This window comes from Setaria italica, chromosome VIII (assembly GCF_000263155.2).
Source record: "Setaria italica strain Yugu1 chromosome VIII, Setaria_italica_v2.0, whole genome shotgun sequence".
NCBI classification, from domain to species: Eukaryota; Viridiplantae; Streptophyta; class Magnoliopsida; order Poales; family Poaceae; genus Setaria; species Setaria italica.
In genome coordinates this window covers 4,746,031-4,765,285 of record NC_028457.1, presented here as the reverse complement: position 1 = coordinate 4,765,285, position 19,255 = coordinate 4,746,031, and the positions used below count along the sequence as shown (strand labels likewise).

Here is a 19,255-nt window from a genome sequence, read left to right as displayed (position 1 = left end):
ATATATATATATATATATATATGAAAGCAACGACCATTTTATAAAGACATAAAGACTTTTTTGCTTCAATTCCCTAGTATGCATAAATCAAAATATTTAGGAAAATATATTGGCCATATTCAATGGCATAACCAAATGGAAATGTAGAATCAGTTTTAGTGGAAATATATCAGATACGGTGCGGCATGGAAAACCATATCGTCAAAGCAAAGTTCCAACTATAGAGATATACAATCAGTGAGGAAGTGGTGGAAGGTGATGGAAATCAAGTGTGCCATAGATATAGTGGGTAGAAGGTCGCACATAGTTATTATTTGATCTACTACGTGTAATAATATGTTGACTGATTTCCCTTTAACATTGTTAAAGTGATGAAGCCAGAACTCTTTCCATTATCTAGAAAAGTAATTATTTTCTGGATTAAAAAACACGCGTGATGTGCTAAGAGAAGACAAAGTGCACGCGCGGTGAAAAGCCATTGTAACGCCACTACTTAATGGAAGAGATAAGAGTGTCTATTTAGAATTTATCTATTTTTTCCCAAAATAATCAACATGATCTAGCCAACAATTATGTTCTCTCGCACTACCGTCCTTTCAAATAACTCTCTACTAGCTACAACGCGCTGATGGCTCATGTCTTGTATCCTAACTTATCACATCCTGATCATCTTCTTATTCTTTGATGGCTCGCCACAACAGGTATGTTTATAATGACGTATCCCAACGTCAATGTGAAGGTCTGAAGTTTTGATTTTTCTCTATTTTTTAAGTCATTGATCGAATCAAAACTCATTCATTTAAATTAATAATCCGGATTTCGAGCCATAGAAAATGAAAAAGAAAACGAACCAAGGTGATGATTCAAAGTTGTTCATTTGGTATCAACTTGCATAGTTTGCATTGCATCCCAATTCCCAACTTTGAGATCATCTGAGTATCTAATGGCTATTAACATGATTCTATTCGTCTGCAAATCTGATTGCGAGAAGAACATTTGCAGTCCCCTCTCGGTGCCAAACACCGCGACAAGAACCTATTTTCTCCCTCTCGTATTTGCCATTTCTGGTCGCACGCTTCTCCTCTCCCGCTTCAACCACAACCACCACCTCGCACCTCCTTCCTCCACCAGCTTCGCTTCGCATGGTCCCGCGGGAGCGCTCCAGGAGATGCCAGTGGCGGCCGCGGCGGCGTCCATGCGTGGCAACGATTCGCCCGGCGCCAAGCCTGCTGCGCGGCGGCTGGTCCGCGTGCTGGCCGGGCGCCGCCGGCGGGCCGCCCTGCTGCTCCTCGCGCTGGCGTACGCGGCCGCAATGCTCATGCTCGCCATGTGCGGCGGCGAGGGGCTGGGCGCCGGCGGCGTGGTGGAGGCCGCGCTGCGGCGGGGATCGCCGCCGCCGCCACCCGGGTCAGTGCACCGCAGCCACCTCGTGTTCGAGCGGCTCCTCCCGGAAATGCGCGCCTTCACCTCGCGCCCTAATCCGGTGATTGTCCAAATCCGAGCTTTTATTGCATCGTCCGGTGGGAAAGTTATGATCTTGGCATTCGATTTTTCTGGAGCGGAATTGAGTTCTTGCCCGCCAAAGTTCCTGGTTTCGTCTTGGAAAGGGGAAATTTTGCTTCCTTGCTTGGTTCGATGTGTCCATATAGGGATTGCAAATTTGCACTTTGGGCGCTCAATTTGTTCGTGTAGACTAGGTTTATTGCTGGTATAGTATTAAAAGAAGGATTAGTCATAATCTGTGTTCTTCACTTGTCTTTTCAAAAATTTCAACCATTTCCTTTTTTGCTTAAAAAAGACGTGAATTGATGTTTTGCATGCATTGAACAAATTTTGGCACTAAGATCGATCCGATGCTCGTCGTTTGATTGAGAAGGGACTATGTGATGCATGTACTGTATAGTCATGCATATGCTAGTATTTGTAGTAGCAGCCTGGTGGTTGATGTTTTATACCAATGACGCAATGGTTAATTTGAATTTATTAACTTTTACAAGGCCCAAAGAAATTCTTTGTGATTTTGACTCAGTTGAACATGCATTGCTGATCATCTTGTCTTGATCATTACTACCATACTAATAACGTCAGTAACCTTTGGAGTTAAGCCTTCGATCATAATTATTACTACCAACCTTTTCTTCTGATGCTACGAATTTAGAACCAATTTCTCACATGTATGTGATAATTTCCTCTTGTCCTTGCATTTCACAGTTACTGACATCTCATTACAAAAAGATTGGAAAACGATGGACACCTTGTATCAGCAAGAAGTTGGCACAGTCAGGTAACAGAACCTTTAGAGTATAGTTTGGATACCAAACATGCAAGTTAAAAGCTAATTCTTATTCTTTGTTTGCCTCTATGACAATATAATCCGGGAAAGACAACATAACTTGGTAGCTGACATTGATGGCACACAATCCACTTTTCAGAGTTACCATCTTCAAATGGATTCCTTATAGTTGAAGCAAATGGTGGCCTGAATCAACAACGCATTTCAGTAAGTTGTACGATCATTTCCTTACACTGTTAAAATTATTGGTGCGAAATGTTTCTTTTTTTAACGATCCATCCTCAAAATTATCATGCATTTTCGTGGTGACACATTAGCTTCTTTATCAGGCTAAAAGAATTTTTCCCAAAAATTAGCAGTTACTGGAAAACTTAGAAACGACCTGCATTTTCCCTACTGTCTGCCTTTTCCAGTGGGATCCAATCTCAGCAGAGAATTTTCTGGTTATTACTGGTTCTTTGTGATGAGCAAGGTGTCAACTGTTTGCCAAGATTTGTTTCTTTGGGCTGCATCATTAATTGGCAGTTCCCATGTACATGTGGTGAACCTCAGTTCTTTCATAAACACGATAGTAGGTATTTTGTGCATGTCTGTACCTTATCTTCTCTAGAAGACTCAATAACAAATGGAGATTTACATGCTATAAATCTTCATCCTTGGAATTCTTTGTTTTATTTTATTATATAGTACCTCAAGTTCAACTTAGGTTTCCCCATTTCAGCATTTTTTGTGGTTATCTGATACAGATTTCTTAATACAGATTTGCGATGCTATTGTTGTGGCTAGAATTCTCAATGCAACTCTTGTGACACCAGCATTTCATTTGAATAGTGTTTGGCGTGATTCTAGGTAACAATTTACTTACTACAGAATATACAGATATGTGTATGGTATATGCCTCCCCTTCTTATCTTTTCTTGGAAACTAGCTTTGTAAAATAGTCCTTTTCAAGACTAACCCTGTTTGTTTGAGCTTCCTAGCAGCTTCTCAGCATGAAAAGCTAGAAGCTCAAATAAACAGCAAACTTCCCGGTGCAGCTTCCGAAAAGCTAGAAGCTCGGAAAAGTTGAGTTTATATGGGCTCAGTTTTCCGAGTTTTTTTGCAGCTTTTTGAGCTCAGAAAGCTAAACACATTTTCTAAAAACTAGTGTTGGCTTTTCAGAACTAAAAAGCCAGCAGCAGCTTTTCAAAAAAGCTGAAAAGCTGCATCTCAAACAAATAGGCTCTAAGTTGGGATATATTTTTTTGCAAATAGTCTCCTTTTACAAGTCTTTCTTTGGTCAACAATTTGTAAGGGGGCTAGTGCCAATAAGTAAAACGGATAAGATCTATTTATTCTGCAAAAAAGGAGAAACTTTGTATTTTTCTTTCCTATCCTTCATTGTGTGCACATAAGCTTTCCTCTTGTTGCTGCAAGCCTGCAACTTCCTATCAGCTCCCATGTATCATGTCAGCCTTTAACTTTTATCATATACAGTTTTGATTTAATCATATAAATATTTTGAATTTACATGCTCCATCCCATTTAGAACTAAAACTGTAGCACTTAAAACTTTATTCTATAAAAAGTTATTATTTTGATATTACCATTTGGTATATGACAGTATTCTTCTGAGAGTTTCATGAGGATGTGTTTTCATGCTTTCAGCAAATTTAGCGATATCTTTGACGAAGATCACTTCATCGAGTCTCTCAGGAAACATGTAAGGGTTGTCAAAGAACTTCCTGAAGAAGTTTCTCTGCGATTTGATCATAACATCAGCACTGTACCAAATATGAGAACCAAAGCTTTCTCACCCCCAAGTTACTACCTACAACAGGTGCTTCCAAAAATGTTGGAGCTAGGGTGTGTGCTCCTTTCTCGCTTCTTGCCTGGAAGTAGTGTCAGATGCTTGGAATTTTGGGATACCTTATACCCTGTCTTCACTTAGTTCTTGTTCCTTGGCACAGGGCTGTGCGTATTGCCCCTTTCTCAAATAGATTGGCCCATTCGATTCCTTCAGATGTCCAGGCATTGAGATGCTTGGCAAACTATGAAGCATTGAGATTTTCTGAATCAATAAGAATTCTTGCAGAGAATATGGTTGGCCGAATGATCAAGAGGAGTTCTTTAACTGGTGGGAAGTATGTCTCAGTGCATCTTCGCTTTGAAGAGGTTTTACTAAAGTTTATCTTGTGTGGTCTTGTATCACTACTTTTCTCTCTAAGTTATGATGATTGTGTGCTCTACCTTTAGGACATGGTAGCTTTCTCATGCTGCATATATGATGGTGATTCAAAGGAGAGCAACGCAATGGAAAATGCTCGTGAAAGGAGCTGGAGAGGGAAGTTTCACCGACCTGGTCGAGTGATAAATCCTGAGGCTAATCGAAGAAATGGAAGATGCCCTTTGACACCTTTAGAGGTTGCGATGTTTGTTCCTTCCAATTTTTGTGCTTCTGAATTACTTACTTCTTAGTCATTTTTAGAGCCCATGCCAAGGCTGTCTACAGATGGACAGTTGCATCACAGACAGAGTGCTAGGTCATATTGAAAGATCACTTCTAGAATATCTTAATCAGTCACACCTAATGTACAAGATTTTTGTTTTACCGCTGATGAAACTTTAAGAGGAATGATTTTCTTTGTTTTATTAGATGTTGTTAGATTGCTATTTTCTTACTGATTCAGCGTATACAGGTTGGAATGATGCTGCGAGGAATGGGATTCGACAATACTACTTCCCTTTATGTTGCATCTGGTAAAATATACAACGCTGAAAAATATATGTCTCCTCTTCGCCAATTGTTTCCATTATTGCAAACAAAACAAACTCTGGCTACATCAAAGGAGCTTGCCCTGTTCAAGGTAACTCTTTCTTTGGTTATTGCATTTCTATAAAATCCGTGTCCTTCAGTTATCTCATTGATTTGCATTAAGAATGTTGGAAGCAAGGTATTGAAGGATACATTTTTCCTACTCACAATATGTAGGGACATTCATCAAGACTGGCATCATTAGATTACACTATCTGTCTTCACAGTGAGGTGTTTGTGATGACACAAGGAAGCAACTTTCCCACTTTCTGATGGGGCACAGACGTTATATGTATGGAGGACATGCGAAGACAATAAAACCAGATAAAAAGGAAACTAATTCAACTCTTTGATAATCCAAATATCAGGTATGTTTTGGTTGTCCTAGTATAACTTCTTTCAATCCATAAAGTATGTGGCCTGAATTTGTTCACATGTATGCGCCCAAGGTTGACCTTGTTCCATAAACCTTTCATCAAAGTTGATTGCTTCCAATAAGCAAGGTTCATTCTAAGTACATTATAGCAATTGTTTTATATCCTATATGCTATGCTAACATACATTTAAATCTTATTTTACTGGTTACTCTCATTGACTTTCAAACACCTGGAATGGCCAGAAGATGCAGAGGATTTGGTGCTATCTTTTCCATAATTATCAGCTGATTAAGGAGTAAATCAAAATTTTAGTATGTATGTCTTGTAGATGGGATTGATTCAAGCACCATATGTAGGACATAGTGAGACAAAAGGTTTCAGATTAAGGAAATCGCAGGAATCCACATACAACCTTCCAATGCCTGACTGCATGTTGACTGCATGTGCTAGCAAGCTGAAGCATGATCTAGGATATATAACATGAACGCATCTGAGGAACTAGGCGTTTTTCCACCCATGTAAGCCGCACCATATTACATAGTAAGTGAGGATAAAATATCAAAAATATAGAGATACCAAATATTGTGGTTGTTGGTATGAATCCCTTCCCCCAAAATAAAAGAGATTCAGCAGTGAATGTGCATATGTAAATAAGGTACTCTACAACTTATTGTACATAATTTCATTATTTTCTTTGTTCTATGATAACATAATTCCTTTTTTAATATTTTTTGTCAGCATAGGCTCATTCTTTGTATCGATTTTCATTATCTGAATATAAAGTCACCTTGTCAAAGAGGTATTCCAAACTGTATATAATGGTGGCACTGGAATTGGGAATTGAGAAAATTTGCTTCCTCCAAAAAGAACATAAAAAGGGGCTTATTTATGCGTGACGTAAAATCAGTTGTTTTAATCTAATATAAAAAAATCCTTGGATGCTTAATAAGCCAGAAAGAATAAGACAATATATAATTATATCTAAATCAACAACTAATCTCAATAATTCAAATAAACCAATTTGAATGCTTCATAATTCGAAATGAATAAAAAAATCAAATTGCTGACAAACATAGGCCAAATAGATACGCAGAGCCCGTGGATGGTTCTCCTATACAGTACACTGTCCTAGCTAGCATTGCTTCTCTTCTTCTCGACCTCCGTCGGGATACTCATAGCTATTGTTGTCTCCGACGTGGAAAAAGCCACCGCCACCGTCGGGATACCCACAGTAGCCGGAGTCCTGGTTGGAGTAGTTGTTACCGTCGTCGGCATAGCTGCCGCCGTCTCCGGCAGGGAAACAGTCGCCGCCGCCGCTGCCGTCGCCCTCGTACATGTAGTAGTCGTTCCCGTCGCCAACATAGCAAACACCAGTGTTGTCCCCCATGGCACCGCCGTACTCCTCACCGCCGCCGACCGGCTGCTGGTAGTAGTTGCTCGGGCCCGCCTGGTCCGGTCCCGTGGGAACCACTTGCTGGCCGGCGTCGGCCTGCTTCTGCTGCTTGCCCTCATTCTTCTTCTCCTTGCCGGTGATCTTGACGCGCGAGAGGACGGTGCCGGCGAGGTGGGGCGGGTCGATGATCTGGTACTCGTGCATGACCCACCCGCTGGTCTTCTTCTTCTGCGGGCCGTGGTAGTAGGACAGGTTGTGGCGCTTGTACGTGACCTCGAGCCTTCGGCCTTCGGCCCCGGCGCCGGCGCGGAGGAGGACGAGGCGGGTGGCGTCGCTCCTCTGCCCGTCCCAGGTGCCGCCGACGCCGTCCTCCCCGGGGGCGACGGTGCGGGCGGCCTTCTTCCTGGGGTCCGGCTCCCGCTGGGGCCCGAAGAAGAAGGCGTGGTCGCTGCCCGCGTGCCCGTGGCGGCGCATGAACTCCCAGGGCGGGCAGCTGTAGGGGTCGTCGTCGATGATGGCGTGCGCGTAGGGGTTCGGGAAGCCGATGGCGCGCGGGAGGAGGTAGTGAGCCACGATGTCGGCGTCGGTCGGGTCGAACTTGTACGCCGGCGGGAAGTCGAAGCCGAACCGCGACGCCTCCATTGGTTTCTTGGTCGCCGGCGACGAGAAGTGCTTGGTTTTTTGGTCGGGTCCGGCGGCCGTTGTTTCTTGGTTTCTTGGCCGGATTCAAGCCGCCCTTTGCCTTGTTTCTTTGTGACGATTCGTGATCGACTCGACGGCTCGATCTGCCGATATATGTAGATCAGGAGAAAGAGGAGCTGCGATTCTAGTCGGATTCCGACATTCCGTTGCCGATTCGGAGCAGGCTTCAACTTTTTTTCTTCTTCTTTATCTGCAGTTCACGCGGAACACCCGGAGCAGAGCAAGCTGTTGGGCCTCTGACATACTGTGAGGGCTTTGAGTAATTTTGCCGGGCATTTTGAAAAAGGGTAACCAACTGCCGTTTCTGCTTGCGTTTTATGATTCGGAAACGCTATCGTCCGAGCGTCCGGACGCGTCGGCTTCGGACGTCGTTCCGCTCCGCTCCGCTTCCTATCCATTCTCACAGTTCTTTTTCTTCCACATCCCCTTTCTTCTTCAACCTTCCACCCCGATGTCCTCCTCCTCCACTCCGGCGGCCTTATCTCCCACCCGCGCCCCACACCGGCGTCCTCCTTGCCCACCTCGACGGCGTCGCGCTCCCCCACCCGGCAGCCTCGTCCCCCACCCGCGCCCCACGCTGGCGTCCTCTTCCCCACCTCGATGGCGTCGCACTCTTCCACCCCGGCAGCTCGTCCCCAACCTAGGCGGCGCCCCTCCCCCTACTCCGACGTTCTCAACCCACCAGGAGCGCCCAACGCCCTCGGATCCAGTGGCCCTCTCCCCGACCCCGGCGAGATCCGAGCAAGCCCTGACCCTCCCCTACCCCGGCCGGCGGCAGCCTCCTCATATCCGGCAGTATCTCCTCTCCTTCGGCCGACAACGGGCAGGCTGGTTGTCGTGGATCTGAGTGTTGCAATAGTACCTCATGGTGTTGCAATAGTTATTTTTGGATCTTGCAATGGTGGCTTTTGATGTTTCATCTGTTTTGCAACAGTCTGACTTGCCAGCAATCGGGTGTTGCACCAACTTGTTCATGATGTTGCATATAGTTGTTTTCTTTGTTTCGGTCTCTTCTTCTTTACGTTGTTGCAATGCTGTAAGAGATGCTTTTTTTTATTGCAATGTGTCTATTTTGAATGTTGCATGAAGCGGTTTGTGATGTTTCATGCACGTAAAGTTGTTGCAATCCTTGTTGTTGCAAGTGTTGAGTTTTGATGTTTCGATAGTTATTTTTTAATGTTGCGACGGAGCGTCCGATAAAAAAAATTATTGGACGTCCGGGCGCTAGCACTTCCCTTTATGATTTTATCACAAACCACGCTTCTGCTTATTATAGTTCCTTTTCGGGAAGGGAAGGATTGGAGTCCAAATAAGGATCTAGTTCGAATTTAAATTCCTAGAGCAGCAGTACGTCGATACCCCTCTTCCAAACACAGCGTTACGGATGTATTTTACATAACATCGAACGTCCGGGTCAAAATCTTCTTTCTTTTTCTACCACTGTGTCATTTTAAGATGTGAAAGGCAGCATAACTTAGTAGTTAGACACTGCTCGCATATACAACATTCTATAGAGTTATAAGCTAATTTCAAATGGTTTTGTCAATGTTGAAGCAAACGGTGGTCTGAATCAGCAATGCATTTCAGCACGTTGCACTTCTGAATTTAAGTGGTCTACTTAAGATATGCCCACTTTTGAAGTCCGACTCTGGGAGATTGGGAGCAATGTATGTACTATCTTGAGTTGAACTTTATATTTGCTCTTTTCAGCATACATAATTGGTGCTTATCTAATAGAATCTTTTGATGCATATTCACGATACTGTTGCAATGGCCAGAGTTCTTGAGGCAGCTTTTGAGTAAGATTTGGCATGAGTCTAGGTAACCATTTTTATTTATTACAGAACAATCAGAGATGTGTTTGAAGCAAGTGAAATATGGCACATGCCTCTCTACTTTTTTTTTTCTTGGAGGTGAATTTTAAAATAGTCCTTCGGTTCACTAAGTTGCAAAATTCACTTCTGTGCCTAAAAAAAAGCAATTGTGTTAGCAACTTCTCCTTTTACAGTAAGTCGTTTTTTCTTTACAATCTTTCATCAGGAGGCTGTAATGTTGCAAAAATGAGAAACTTAATGAAAGGCTGTAGCCAAGAAGTAAAATGAATTATCTTTTTCTGTTGCAGAAATGAGAAACTTAATGATTTAGGTTGCTGCCTCAAATCATTATTTTCTAATTAATGTGTCTCTGCACTTCCATTGTAGAAGTGCATTTTGACAGCTTATATACTTATATAGCTATCAGTTTTTTCCTTTTATACGTAAACTTTACCCTTAATCATCTAAATATGCTGATTTACAAGGTTCATCCCTGTAAAACTACAAGACTTGATTAAATTAAAGAAATCATTAGATTGATATTACCATTTGGTGGCTAGTTTTCTTATCCAGGAGGACAATGCATTTTGTTGCTTTCAGCAAATTTGGTGATATCTTGGTGAAAACGACACTGAGTCCCTAAAAATATGTAAAGTTCATCAAAGAACTTCCTGAAGATGGCTTTTCTTCAATTTGACCAGATAACCACATTATGAAAAATATAAAACCTAAGATTTCTAATTCTCAAGTTACAATCTACAATAAGTGCTTCCAAAATCATTGGAGTTAGGTTACACATACTGTTCCTCATGTTTCCATAATTATCATGTTGCAGACACCTTTGATGACTAGAACTTGCATGTGTAATCCTGTGCTTTCATAATAATCAGTTTCTTCATGACATGTATAACTTTGTTATTTTACTGTAGGGAGCAATTCAAGTGCCAAATGCAGGACACAAACGAAAGGTTCTAGATTAAACTAATCAGGCATCTTTCACCGTATTAGTGGTAAGTATAGGAAATCAATTGAATTTTGGCATATAGGAAGAGACTAAAGATATGTCAAGTCATGTATTTATTGATATGGATTCATTCAATAAAATTGGAGATCTTTTATAAGGTAAACAGAGTGACAAACACAACAGAAATGGATGTGTGAGGAACGCACATCTTACTATGCATAAATACTTTTTTCTGAGTTGTCATCAGTTCTGTGCTATTTCAGAGAAGTTCTGTGCTGTTTCAGAGATTTATTTTCACACTCAGAAATGTGTTCATGCATCTGGATGCTCAGATGGAAACTTAAGTTTTCAATTGGACCTTTGTATCTCTATCACTGCCTCACTGGCTCATTTTGTTGCCCCAAATTTTGCTATGTAAGTTCACAATTATCTATCATTGCTCATTTTGTCCAAGTGACAGTCCAAATTGTATATAATGGTAATGGTGGTACTGGAGCATAGATAAACTTTGGCAGTAAGTAGCAGCACATGGGGAAAAAGTTTCTTTTCTTGAGAGGTAAATTAGACATAGCTTTTAAAATTCATATTTTAAAAGAACTCCTTCAGTTACTTGCGCAAACAACCAAAATCACAAAATTCATTCAAAGCAATCTCAGTGACAACTAATTCACACAAACGGAAGAATCCAACACAACCAAATCACATGATTCATTCAAGAAATCTCAGTTTGCTGCCAAACATGTCCTGAAAGCCCATGAGGCCTACTGCACACTATTCTAGAAAGCAATGCATGGTCTGCTTTTCAACATTCATTGCTGCCATCTTGGATTAAGGAAAGAGTAAGTGAGCCGGCTCTTCTGGTAAGCTGACGTGATCCCTGGCGACGAGCGAAGCAGAGTAACCGGCCGCCTCTTCCATGAAACCGCCGTTGTTGTCGCATTGGTGGAGAACTTCAGCCTGTGCGCCGCTGCTTGTTCCCTCGCCGTTGTCCGTCAGGACGAGATTTCCGGTGATGGGGCGTCGCCGGGGTAGTTGCTCGGGCCTGGCTGCTCTGGACCCGGGATAGGCTGTTGATCGGCGGCGGCGGCGTGCTGCTGCTTCTTGGCCCTGGTGGCGAGCTGCTGCTTCTTCTTGGCCTTGGCGGTGACCCTGATGCGCGAGAGCACGGGGCCGGGGAGCAGCTTGGGATGGAGGAGTTGGTACTCGTGCATCACCCACCCGCTGGAGTTCGGATCGCCGTCGTGGTAGTAAGCCAGGTTGCGGCGCCTGTACCTGAGCTGCAGCTGGGCGCCGCCGCCTCTGCGGACGACGACGAGGTCCGCCTCCTTGGCGTCATGCCCGCGCCACAGGCCGCCGGCGCCGCCTTCGGGCCCGGGGCGGACGACGCGGCACGCGCGGACGCCGTTAACGGCCCGATCGCTGGGGGGCCCGAAGAAGAAGGCATGGTCGCTGCCGGCGTGGCCGTGGCGGCGCAGGAGCTCCCAAGGCGGGCAGCTGCAGGGGTCGTCGTCGATGACGGCGTGCGCGTAGGGGTTGGGGAACCCGATGGCGCGCGGGAGCAGGTAGTGCGCCACGATGTCCTCGTCGGTGGGGTCGAACTTGTACGCCGGCGGGAAGTCGAAGCCGAACCGCGACGCCTCCATTGCTCGCGCTCCTTCCCTTTCTTGGTTTCTTGCCCGAATCGAACCCTCTCCAATCCGGATCACCCTTTCTTGGTTTCTTGGTGGGATTTTGATCACCCTCTCGTTCTTGGTTTCCCTTGGTGGGATTGAATCACGCTCGCTCTCTTTCTTGGGTTCTTGGTCGGGTCGTGCCGGAATGGAAGCGCCGCCGCCGCACCTTGCCGTCCTGGTATATGTAGGACGAGCTCGGATTTGCAGTCGGCTGGCGGAGGAATTTTTTCCCCAATTTTCTGTGCTGAGCAAGTAACAGGGCCGAATTCTGATAGCGGGCCGTGACGGATGGAGAATGTCCGGCCCAAGCCATCTACCGACTACCTCCCGCGTCAATATTCGTGCGGCGGAGATCAACGACAAGGATCGACTCCGTCCTGTGCCGCCCGCGCCGCCGTTCGCGGTGAAGTTTGCCGAAGAGGCACCGTAGTGCTAGGTCACACCTCCCCTTCGCCGCCGCCGCCGCTCCTCCCGCCGGAAAACCACCGCCGTCGGACGCGCGGCGCCGCCTCTCTTCGAGGTATCACTCGGTAAGGAACCCTACTCTTGAGCTTGCTTGTATTGGATGGATTGCTCCAATTGCGTGGCAGCATTCTCTGACGCGGTGTTGGGTTTGGTAGGTTGGGTTTGCGGCGAGCGGGGGGCGATGGGGGAAGAGGCAGAGAACATCAGCAAGCGCAAGGCGCCGGACTCGAGCGGGGTGGAGGATCCGAGCCCGCCGGCGCCGGCGTCGACGGCGCAATCGCAGGCGGAGGCGGACCCGGCGGCCAAGCGCCGGAACACCTCCCGGTCGTGCATCCACGAGGTCGCTGTCCCGAAGAGCTACGAGGCGGCCAAGGACGAGGCGGTGCACGGGACGCTGGCGAACCCGGAGTTCAACGGGGAGATGGCCAAGCAGTACCCGTTCAAGCTAGACCCCTTCCAGAGCGTCTCCATCGCGTGCCTGGAGAGGAACGAGTCGGTGCTCGTCTCCGCGCACACCTCCGCGGGGAAGACCGTCGTCGCCGAGTACGCCATCGCCATGGCGTTCCGGGACAAGCAGAGGGTCATCTACACCTCCCCGCTCAAGGCCCTGAGCAACCAGAAGTACAGGGAGCTCAGCCAGGAGTTCACAGATGTCGGGCTGATGACAGGCGATGTCACGCTCCAGCCAAATGCCACGTGCCTGGTCATGACTACCGAGATCCTCAGGGCCATGCTCTACAGGGGCTCTGAGGTGATCAAGGAGGTTGCTTGGGTTATATTCGATGAGATTCATTACATGAAGGATCGCGAGAGAGGAGTCGTGTGGGAGGAGAGTATAATTTTCCTGCCCCCTGCCATCAAGATGGTCTTTCTGTCCGCTACCATGTCGAACGCGACCGAGTTTGCGGAGTGGATATGCAGTCTGCACAAGCAGCCCTGTCACGTTGTGTATACGGACTTCAGGCCGACACCGTTGCAGCACTATGTGTTTCCAATTGGTGGTTCTGGTCTCTACCTTGTAGTAGATGAAAGCGGGCAGTTCAGAGAGGATAACTTTGGGAAGCTACAGGACTCATTTAGTAAGCAAAATAATCAATTAGATGGAAGGAGAGGTGGTGGACCTAAAGCGAGTGGTCGAATTGCAAAAGGTGGAAGCGCCTCTGGGAATTCTGACATATACAGAATTGTCAAGGTAGGCAGCCATTGGCATTCTTTAGTGCAATTTATACTCTATTCTTTGGCTTAATGCACTTTCTGAAAAGAATAGTTTGAACATGCCTGAATAATTTTTATCTAAAATACAGTGTGTTAAAGGAGTAGACTAAAGTTGACATCTTATTGGTAGATATTCATTGCTTGGTTGTTGATATGTTATTTGAATCCTGATGATCAAATACCTGCTTAATTTAAGTCCTAATCTTTTCAATTCCTAATCTTAAGATGGTTACCTGATCTAGAATCTATTATGTTAAAGGGCTAGGTCTGATTCACATTTCACTTGTAGATGTTAACTGTTTAGTTGTTGATATCTTATTTGAAACTTAACCATTCATATCCTTGCTTAATTTTGAATGACTGTTAATCTTCAGATGATCATGGAGCGGAAGTTTCAACCAGTCATAATTTTCAGCTTTAGTAGAAGAGAATGTGAGCACCATGCCATGTCTATGTCAAAACTTGACTTCAACACTGAAGATGAAAAGGAATGCATCGAGCAAGTTTTCCATAATGCTATTGGTTGTTTAGTCGAAGAAGATAGAAGTTTACCTGCTATAGAGTTGATGTTGCCGCTTCTTAAACGAGGCATTGCAGTACACCATTCTGGACTACTTCCCATAATCAAAGAGCTGGTGGAATTGCTCTTTCAAGAAGGCCTTGTGAAAGCTCTCTTTGCTACTGAGACAGTATGATCTCTATCCTGATTATTCCAATTAAGCTTGTTTTTATCTCTTCACATGTAGTATAATCTAGAGTTCCATTTCTCAAATGGAAAGCTTTCAAACAGGGAAGAGTGAAAGAAATATTGGTTTACACTTCATGTATATAGTGCATCTTTTGCACCATTTGATCAATAACAGTCTTGAGTTGTTTTCTTTCTGCCTCAGTTTGCCATGGGTCTTAATATGCCTGCAAAAACGGTTGTTTTCACATCTGTCAAAAAATGGGATGGTGATACTAACCGCTATATTGGTTCTGGAGAATATATACAGGTAAATATTTTTATATATGAAACGCAAGTTAGGCATACATTCATACATGTAATGTTTACAGGGTGGTCATGTTGAAAGCCTTCTTATATTAATTCACATGTACTGTATTCTTAGATGAGTGGAAGAGCTGGCCGGCGTGGCAAGGATGAACGTGGCATTTGTGTTATAATGATAGATGAGAAGGTAAAGTCCCATGGTTCTATGTTGTAATTATCTTTGCTTCCCGAGTACAATGCATAGGTGTTCATGGCAGGGTAGTTAGTTTGTCTTTGTTGGCTTGACAAATTTGGGGCTTCTTTGGGAAAGAATACAACAATTTATTCCAGTGTTTCCTGACCTGCAGTTATCCTTTTGTGTTCGGTTGACAAAATCTGATTTGAGAATTGATAACTGCTTTCTATTTTAATTTAATGCTGTTTTTCAATTGCATTTAGAATTCTGACTGACCTTGATGTTTATTGGGTTCAATCTTTCTTTTCTTTTCTTTTTACCGATTTCAATGTTGGTTTGTATGCAAATGAATACATGTATGACTTAAGACAACACAATCCGTGGCATGCTTTGAGACTGCATTGAACTTTCACATTGAAAAACAGTTGTGCTGTTCTGGGAAGTCATGCTTATAGATTTATTGTGTTGAAACTTTTGGTTTTGTTCCAAAGTTATGCTTGAATTTTGCTTGCCGTATGAAGAACAATTTAGCTTTTATGGTTCTGTATGTGAATTATTTCAGTTGATTGCATTGTTAGTATCTTAGAGTACTAGAACCTTTTGTTCTCACTTATTTCTTTTAGCTTGACTTTCGTCCATAACGTGAGTCCACTTTGCAGATGGAAATGAGTGTTATCAAGGACATGGTGTTAGGCAAACCGGCACCTCTTGTCAGTACTTTCCGGCTGAGCTATTACAGTATTCTGAACTTGATGAGCCGTGTGGAGGGCCAATTTACCGCAGAACATGTGATTAGGCATTCATTCCATCAGTTTCAGTATGAGAAGGTTTGTTTCAGGATCTTTTATAGATGCTTTGTACTGTCATATAATAGCCAGTGTAAAATATAAGCTACCTTTGCTTTTCAGGCATTGCCAGAAATAGTTCAAAAGATCACTCGGTTGGAGGATGAAGCAACCTTGCTTGACTCCTCAGGAGAGGTATGCTATTTTCACTGTAGTATTCATTCTTGTTCTCCTGTGGCTTTGTTATCGTTGTCATTGTTGATTGACTTACACATTTCCCTGGACAGATTGATCTTGCTGAATATCACAAATTGGGCCTTGATATATCTGAACTTGAGAAGAAAATAATGTCTGAGATGATTAGACCAGAGAGGGCTTTGTTATATTTGGTTCCTGGAAGGCTGGTAGGCAACTCAACCCTTCACAAGTTATGTTCCTGTTTGTGGACGAGTTGGTTATGTTCACCACCATTTTACTTGGCCAATGAGAAACTGCAGGAATACTTTCTGTGCTTCTGCTGACTCTTTTATTCCTATGATGAACTGTTTTATTATTAGTTCTGTTGTAGGCTTTACGGAATTTGTACAGTTCCTTTGCGCTCAGTATTTTGCATTGTGGCAGGTTAAAGTGAGGGATGGTTCAACCGACTGGGGATGGGGTGTGGTTGTAAATGTAGTGAAGAAACCTCCAGCATCTGGGACTCTTCCCCCTGCATTAAGTGCATCACGCAGCAATAGCTATATAGTGGATACCTTGCTTCACTGCTCTTCTAGTTCCAATGAGAATGGATCACGTTCAAAGCCATGCCCGCCTCGCCCAGGGGAGAAGGGTGAAATGCATGTGGTGAGTTGAACGGCTCAATGACAAAGGGTTTTACTATGACATACTATGATTAGATGATCATCTAAGGGAGCTAAATTATTAGTTCTGATTAACCTGAGGTACTTTCAGGTACCTGTACCATTGCCTTTAATATCTGGTCTAAGCAGTGTTAGAATCAACATTCCTCCGGATCTGCGACCACCTGAAGCAAGGCAAAATATACTTTTTGCAGTGCAAGAACTAGGAAAGCGCTACCCCCAAGGCCTTCCGAAGCTACATCCAATAAATGTATGATAGTTTTTCCTTCTTACATGAATTTGCTTGCCATATTTCTTTTTCACATAAAGTCCCATTTTTGTCTTGGCTTAAGTTCCAGAAAAAGTTACAAACTGAAATACATCTAATCTGTACACCAGCACTCTTCATCTTATTATGAACTGTGTTATTGCTCCTTCTCTCTCATAGTGTAGCTGATTCTTATATGCCTTGTGTGATCAACATTTCCAAATATAGGAATAGGGATTTTCTTTATCACGTTCCTTCAATGAATTGTCCACACATAATATAATGTCACTGAAAAGTGTTGACTGATTTTAGCCTTACATATTCACAGACTTCTAATGTTCTCTTGCTCTACCCTCTCTTGGCAGTTCTGCCACTTGACTTGGTCGTGGTCCAGTTTGTCTGAGCATCTTAACATAAATGCTCTGGCATTCTGTAGAACAAATTCTTAAAATTGTGTACTCATTTTTATTTTCTAATACCACAAACAGGACATGGGTATTCAAGAACCTGAGCTAGTAGACTTGGTTCATAAACTTGAGGAACTTGAACAGAAACAATGTTCTCACCGACTTCATAAGGTATATAATGCTCTCACTTTTGATTTAAGAAATATCTGGAATCATTTTCAATTTTTGACTGAGTTTGTGCTGTTCTTTGTGTCACAGTCTGGTCAAAGTGAGCAGGAACTATCATGGTACCAAAGAAAAGCAGATTTGAATAGTGAAATTCAGCAATTGAAGTCAAAGATGCGGGATTCACAGGTTGGTTTAGTCAATTTACCTTGGTCCATTTCGACTCTCTGAAAGCTAAATGAGTTCTTTACCTTCTCCTAATCTCCTCCATTCAGCTACAAAAATTCAGAGATGAACTTAGGAACCGGTCACGCGTTCTGAAGATGCTTGGTCATATTGATGCTGATGGCGTTCTCCAGCTAAAGGGACGTGCTGCCTGTTTAATAGACACAGGGGATGAGCTGCTTATCACTGAACTTATGTTCAATGGTATCAATTCTATATGATTATCTGAGTAGTTGTTCTCTGTAACTTTAGTTGCAGTGTTGCTTTAATATGTTCTCTCTGTCAAGGTACATTTAATGATCTCGATCATCATCAAGTTGCTTCCCTTGCTAGCTGCTTTGTACCTTGCGATAAATCAAGTGAGCAAATACGCCTAAGAAATGAACTTTCTGGGCCGATGATGCAACTTCAGGAGGCTGCGAGAAAAATAGCTGAGGTGCATACTTGTCTCATTTCAATTTGATATTTCCCTGAACTTGATTGAGATGTCAACTCATTCTTGTTTATGGTCCCACGAGAGCAAAGTGTATAGTTATTCTCATTTATATTTTGTTATGTCACTGTACTCAATTGAGATATCTGAATTATCGCTGTTGTTTTAGGTACAACGAGAATGCAAATTAGAAGTAAATGTGGAGGAATATGTTGAATCAACCTGCAGACCCTACCTGATGGATGTCATATACTGCTGGTCGAGGGTCAGTGCGACTGAGACCCTATACAACAACTAGTGCTAGATTTTCCCCCCTTTTTTATTTCTTTTTTTTTTTGCCGTAGAGGTTTTAATATCCAGTTTGGTTGTTTTGTTCTTACCATTTCTAATTCGTATAAGATACAATTAACTCTATTGGAACAGCTGCTGTGATTTCATTAATTTTATCTTATTGTCTGTATTTTTTCCGTACAGGGAGCCACCTTTGCAGAGGTGATGGAAATGACCGACATTTTTGAAGGAAGTGTCATAAGGCTTGCCAGAAGGCTGGATGAATTTCTGAATCAGGTAGGCCATCATCTGTATTCTTTTTCCACACTTTCCAGTCATTGTATGGATGCATTCATTTGATTAAAGACATAAAGCTCAACGTGCATGCCAATCATAATGTGGCATGGCTGCTTGGGAAAATGCCCCACTTTATTTCTAGTCTCTGCTTTTGTCCCATATCTGAACCTACTAACTCTTGACTTTGTTCTCAGTTGAGAGCCGCGGCTGAAGCCGTTGGGGAGGTTAACCTTGAGGAGAAGTTTAAGAAGGCGAGCGAGAGCTTGCGTCGGGGCATCATGTTTTCCAACTCATTGTATCTGTAATGAGCAGCACTTGTACCAGATTCTAGCAAAACAAAATGCTAGTGCGATTTTTGACCAAGGCCAAGGATATTATCCCTTGTCTGTAGTAGAGTAGGACGTAGCCTCCACAACCTAGTAGCCCCCTAGGGTAAATGGGCCCTTGTTAATTGTTATCATGTATACATCAGGTCAAGATAGGAGCAATGTCATCAGCTAAGTTTTTTTTTGGATGATTGCTACCATGGAAACTTGTGTTAATTTTGTTCTTTTTTTTAAACGGTGCCCTCAACCAATTAAAGAATGACGGCAAGGGTGTGGTTGAATGAATTAACGTTATGAACATTTCACAACCCGTAGTTAGTTATCGTAGTCACAAAGATTTAACCTATGAAAAAAGATTCTCTAAACTCTAATTTGCTTGTGTAG

General features: G+C 43.4%; 3 protein-coding genes and 1 pseudogene across 3 annotated transcripts; 2 read left to right on the top strand and 2 right to left on the bottom strand.

Annotated features, from left to right (window-relative positions):
• The first annotated feature begins 1,168 nt into the window (after positions 1–1,168).
• On the top strand, positions 1,169–5,802 carry LOC101786022 (annotated as a pseudogene).
• A 794-nt stretch (positions 5,803–6,596) lies between these two features.
• LOC101785622 (NAC domain-containing protein 101) lies at positions 6,597–7,499 on the bottom strand. Its single transcript, XM_012848103.1, has one exon. The coding sequence runs from the start codon at positions 7,497–7,499 to the stop codon at positions 6,597–6,599; it is 903 nt and encodes a 300-aa protein (XP_012703557.1).
• A 3,830-nt stretch (positions 7,500–11,329) lies between these two features.
• On the bottom strand, positions 11,330–11,980 carry LOC101785217 (NAC domain-containing protein 18). The gene has a single exon (XM_004980162.2). It carries the CDS (start codon positions 11,978–11,980, stop codon positions 11,330–11,332), a length of 651 nt encoding a protein of 216 aa, XP_004980219.1.
• Positions 11,981–12,381: 401 nt separating this feature from the next.
• On the top strand, positions 12,382–19,130 carry LOC101778212 (DExH-box ATP-dependent RNA helicase DExH10). Its single transcript, XM_004978783.3, has 17 exons — positions 12,382–12,540; positions 12,631–13,667; positions 14,065–14,379; positions 14,581–14,685; positions 14,800–14,868; positions 15,516–15,683; positions 15,765–15,836; positions 15,929–16,045; positions 16,263–16,484; positions 16,593–16,751; positions 17,237–17,326; positions 17,414–17,509; positions 17,596–17,749; positions 17,833–17,981; positions 18,148–18,243; positions 18,453–18,545; positions 18,740–19,130. The coding sequence occupies exons 2-17, from the start codon at positions 12,657–12,659 to the stop codon at positions 18,848–18,850; spliced, it is 3,027 nt and encodes a 1,008-aa protein (XP_004978840.1). The 5' UTR covers positions 12,382–12,540; positions 12,631–12,656; the 3' UTR covers positions 18,851–19,130.
• The last annotated feature ends 125 nt before the right edge of the window (positions 19,131–19,255 follow it).

What these genes read in the sequence shown, in the direction of transcription:
- LOC101785622 (XM_012848103.1), bottom strand. Translation starts at nt 7,499, where the DNA reads ATGGAGGCGTCGCGGTTCGGCTTCGACTTCCCGCCGGCGTACAAGTTC.
- LOC101785217 (XM_004980162.2), bottom strand. Translation starts at nt 11,980, where the DNA reads ATGGAGGCGTCGCGGTTCGGCTTCGACTTCCCGCCGGCGTACAAGTTC.
- LOC101778212 (XM_004978783.3), top strand. Translation starts at nt 12,657, where the DNA reads ATGGGGGAAGAGGCAGAGAACATCAGCAAGCGCAAGGCGCCGGACTCG. An exon ending in CTCTCTTTGCTACTGAGACA is followed by an intron (nt 14,380 to 14,580) that starts GTATGATCTCTA and finishes TTTCTGCCTCAG; the next exon opens with TTTGCCATGGGTCTTAATAT. An exon ending in CTGCGAGAAAAATAGCTGAG is followed by an intron (nt 17,982 to 18,147) that starts GTGCATACTTGT and finishes CTGTTGTTTTAG; the next exon opens with GTACAACGAGAATGCAAATT.